Source organism: Arachis ipaensis, chromosome B01, assembly GCF_000816755.2.
Source record: "Arachis ipaensis cultivar K30076 chromosome B01, Araip1.1, whole genome shotgun sequence".
Lineage (NCBI taxonomy): Eukaryota > Viridiplantae > Streptophyta > Magnoliopsida > Fabales > Fabaceae > Arachis > Arachis ipaensis.
Window position 1 is genome coordinate 6395881 of NC_029785.2, and position 5015 is coordinate 6400895.

At 41.1% G+C, this 5015-nt stretch overlaps 1 protein-coding gene across 1 annotated transcript in view; it reads left to right on the top strand.

The window, feature by feature from the left end:
- Positions 915 to 5015, top strand: part of LOC107645213 (protein MAIN-LIKE 1-like) — a 9017-nt gene continuing 4916 nt past the window's right edge. The window contains exons 1-4 of the mRNA XM_016349190.1: positions 915 to 995; positions 1117 to 1780; positions 1978 to 2066; positions 2144 to 2410. Of these exons, the coding sequence (XP_016204676.1) occupies positions 915 to 995; positions 1117 to 1780; positions 1978 to 2066; positions 2144 to 2410 (1101 nt within the window). The remainder of the gene's footprint in view (positions 996 to 1116; positions 1781 to 1977; positions 2067 to 2143; positions 2411 to 5015) is intronic.

The following is a 5015-nucleotide window of genomic DNA, read 5'->3' on the forward strand; positions in this document are numbered from 1 at the left end:
TTACTTTTATATAAAATTTATAATTAAAAATTATTAAATAATAATTTAATTAAATTTGTCAACTACATACAAATTTTTACTTTATTTTTCACATACAAATTTTTGTTAGAAATTTTCGGTTAAATAATACAAATGGTGGGATATGCCATGGATTATGGTGGGAAGGCTAACACTTTTTTCTGTCTTGCACAAATGTAGGAAAAAGTGGCAACTCTCATATGTACTTGAAAAATGTTAAAGAACTAATATTTTATTATTAATATTAACGATACATTTGTGCAATGGGAATAGAATAGAAGTTTGCATAAAATGTATTATATCACTAATGGTCTTTGATGTCTATTAATGCCTGAAGGGTGATTCAAGGAGTACAACAGTGATTTTTTTATATAAATAAATATATGAAAAACTTTATTTCCAGGAATACGCATAGATTGAAATTTTGTCTGAAATACGCATGACCAACTCAAGGGCATCGTCCACGAAATGGAGTTGCCCATCAACTCATCCCTGGCACCCGCGAAATGAAGGAGACAGCTGCAGGCTTTGTAATTTCGTGGCTGCCACCAAGGAGATGAAGCATCTCATGGCCGGCGCACACGAATTGGGGCATGTCTAGCCCACCGGCCGCGAAATGGGCCAATTAGCTGGCGGGCCCACGAATTGGGGAGCTTCGTTTTTGGCGTCCACGAATTGGCTGGTCAAAGCGGCAGCAGCAGCAAGCTCACATGCATTGGCTGTGTTGGGTGGCAGGGGGCAGTTGGAAAGGGAGACAAGAGTGTTATAAAAGGGATGTAGGGAGGGACCTCATGCACGGTTCAATTGGAATAGGGGTAAAAAAAAGTTGTTGGAGTGGTAAATGAAAGCTGAGAGGTGAGTTTGTGGTGGTGAGTTTTAAAAAAAATTAACTTAATATGAGTGAGGGTGGGGTTAATGTGGAGGAGAATTTGAACCGGTTGGACGAACTTCATATAGCGGCACATTTATTCCATAAGGTTAGTTTACATCATTAATCCGATTGCTATTGTTAGGGATTGTTAGAACTAATTTTTTTGATATTTAAAATTTTTATATAGTATTTTTAACTATTGTCTTTCTTGGCTTCTTATGTTGTAGCCCACACGTGTTCTTACTCCTCATGGCACGCTCGTTGAAGTTTTCATGTTAAAGCCCAATGATCCAACCATGGAAATTAGGCGGGAAAGGCTTGAGCCTTATTTGAGACGCACCGGATTTTATCATGCCTCTTTGATCAAGCGCTTCGAATACGACAATCCACTTATTAGTGCTTTTGTCGAACGATGGCGACCAGAGACTCATACCTTTCATCTCCCTTGGGGTGAGTGTACTGTAACCCTGGAGGATGTAGCCATGCAGTTAGGTCTACCTGTTAATGGTCAGCCTGTTAGTGGTACGTTGAGGTCATGGAGTAAGTTTCACCGAAGAGATATTTGGGAATGGTGTCATGAACTTCTAGGTGAGGTTCCCGCCGGCCACGTAGGGACAACTAAGTACAACATCAAGTTGAAGTGGATCAGAACTCGTCTTCAGCAGATGCCGCTTGACTTAGATGATAATGGCCTCATGCAGTATGCACGTTGTTACATACTTTACTTGTTGGGAGGCGTGCTTCTTTCTGACAAGGCCAACAACACAGTCCATGTTCGATATCTGCCTTTATTGGCTGACTATGATGCCATCGGTACCTACAGTTGGGGTAGTACCGTCCTCTGTTGGTTATATCGTGCTATGTGTCTAGCAACAGATTACAGTGTTGAGGGTATGGCCGGGTGTCATACATTGCTCATGTCGTGGATATACTACAGATTACCGTTCTGGGCCCCGAATGTCACGACACCGTACAGTTTTTCTTTAGCCACGAGGTATGTTATCGGTCTCCACACTTTCTGACTTTTATCATTTTTCCTTTCATGTTGGAAATAGATTTTTTTTATTATGTTTGTCGTTGTCCAACAGGTAGACAGGGAAAAAAAGGACAAAATGACTATGCTGAGCAGCGCCTACTTAGGCACCGTCTGCGGTTGGATAATCTGCAGGTGGACGAGGTTGGTGACCCTTGTTATTAATATGTTTCTAATAACTGCCTATATGGCTGTAGTGACGGGGTTCCTTTTCTTTGTAGTTTGTTTGGCAACCATACATGGAGCCCCGAATTCTGTCTAGAGTTCCTGTTGAATTCCTCGGCCACCCACATGGAGATTTCTATACCGCCATTGTACCTCTAATATTTTTCAGATGGATTGAGATCCTAAATGTTCACCGAGTGTTGCGACAGTTTGGGGGAAAGCAAGGACCTCCAAACCCTCCCCTTAATATTGATACCTTCCACCGACAATCGGCCCGTAATGATGACGGATGGTGGCCGGTTCGACTATCCGAGTGGTTTGAGGTATGGTCCAATCGGCGCACTGACAAACCCCAATTTGACGGTTTGTTTTGTATTGATTTTTGGGGATTTTATCACCTTTTACCCATATTTATTCAAGAAATAGCATGGTTTTGTATATTCTCTTTTAATTGTGCTTGAATGTGAAAACATGCTTTTTAGGACTCAAAATAGCTAAATTTAATTCACCTTGATTCTATTAGATGCCTTGATATGTTTGTTAAGTGATTTAAGGCTTAGGAGGCAAAGATTGGATCAAGGGAATGAAGAAAGAAAGCATGAAAAGTTGGAGAACTCATGAAGAAATGGAAGAACCGGAAAGCTGTCAAGCCGACCTCTTCGCACTTAAACGACCATAACTTGAGCTACAGAGGTCCAAATGATGCGGTTCCAGTTGGGTTGGAAAGCTAACATCCGGGGCTTCGAAAGATATAAGATTTGCCATAGTTGCATCGCGCATAGGGGCGCGCACGCGCACGGTACGCAGACGCGCCGTTGGTGGCACATGACTCACTTAATGCAACACGTGGCCAGCGATTTTAGAAGCCTTGTGGGCCCAATCCAACTCATTTCTGATGCTATTTATGCGCCGTTGCCAGGGAGTTGCAATGGTGTTATGTTATTGGTTATTGTATATATGTGAATATTGTGAATAGCTTGATTTTTGGATTGCTTGTTAGTTTTTGCTAGTTCTAGGACTTTGTTTCATTATTTCTTGTTAGCTTTTGTTTCCTATTTTTACTTTTCACTATGAATTCTCACTTTGGCTATGAGCGTGATTACAACTATGTTGTAGAAAATGGGAACTTCAATGGAGATGTGTATCAAGGATGGGACAATCAAAGGTGGGAGGAGTCATATGCATATGATCAATCCCCATGGCAACAACCTCCACCAATGCACTATGAAGAAGAGCCATTCTATGATGCATACCAATCCAATGGCTATGGTGAATCTCCTTGTGACTTTCAAGAACCACCACCATATGCCTATGAGTCATATCCTCAACATGAACCTCAACCACACTCACAAGCCTATTTTCAACAAACACCTCCATATGACCATGATCCTTACCTACCATAAGCATTGGTGGGAGTTCCAAGATGAATACAAGCACAAGCCACCTTGATGAGGAGCTCCCCATAAGTCCAACTTAAGGACAATAAACAAAAGTGTTAGGTGGGAGACAACCCACCATGGTAAAATCCTTTCATTTTCTCTTTTGTATATATTGGTAGAATTAGCTTAATTTCATGTTTTGTTTAGTTAGTTGAGTATGTTCGGTAGTTTAAGTATGTTAAATAAGGTTTTATGGTGTTTTGGTAGCTGTTTGGAGGTTTGGAATGCTTGGATTGGTGCAAAAAAAAAAACATAGAAAAAAATTTTGAAAAACAGAGCACCATCCACGCGTACGCGTACATGGCGCGTACGCGCACTTACAGCATTTCCGACCCTCCACGCGCGCGCGCCATGCGTGCGTACGCGTGGATTGAGAAGTTCCAACCTCCATACATTTTCCAGAGAGTTGTGCCTGCGCCGCGCCAACGTTGTGCCTTTCGCACAAACCAACTCGCGCGTACGCGCACATGACGCGTACGCGCTACTCTCGAAATAAGCCAACGACGCGCGCGCGCCATGCGTGCGTGCGCGTGGATGCCCTTTCTTCCATCCATTTCTTTTCTTCTCCTCCTTCCATTTCTCCCTTTTTCCTTTCTTCTTCCCTCCTCCTACCCCTCATCCAACACTTCCAAACACCATTGACAACCATTTATTTTAGTTAACAAATTAGTTAGTTAGTTAGTTGATTAGTTAGTTTTAGTTTAGTTTTCATTTTATTTTCTCTCTTTTCATCATAAGTGTTGGAGTATTGACTTTGTTTACTATACATTGCTATATCCGTTATTGCCTAAATGCTATTTTAGCATGAATATTTTTAGATAATCTTTGTTGGATTCTATGATTGAGGTTATATTTTGCTACTTGGTTTTGAGTTCTTCATGCTGACCTTTTGAAAAATACCAAGTGATGAGAATTGTCTTCGAGCTTATAACTCTTTTGAATTGCATGTTGTAGCTAGCCACCATGTGATTTGGATCCTTTTCCCTCGATTAGGCAACCTCTTGATGGATGATGTTGTGCATTTACCTTAATGCATTGTATTTCATGATTATATCCATCCATATGTTTGACTTGAATGCTTTCATGCTCCTCTAATGCTTGTCTTACCTTACAAGCTTACTTAAAGCATCTCAAGCACACTAGGATAAGTGAAGTGCATGCTTCTTTTGTGACATAGCTCTTTATACTAATGTGTGTTCTAAACTGCGCAATTTAGAATTCACACACCTAATATTTCTTAATGTCACACTAATTCACTCACCTCATTCTAGTGATTTACCTCATTCCAACAATGTATGCTTCCTTACTTTTATATCTTCTCATCTTATGGTGTTGTATTTTTGTTTTTTCATGATAAATACACCACAAGCAAACATGGAAGCAAGACTAAGAACACGCAGCAATCTGGAGATTCGCCGTACCCCCTTGCTCATCTTTGAGTACACCGAGGACGGTGCAAACTTTTAAGTGTGGGGAGGTCGTCCGACCG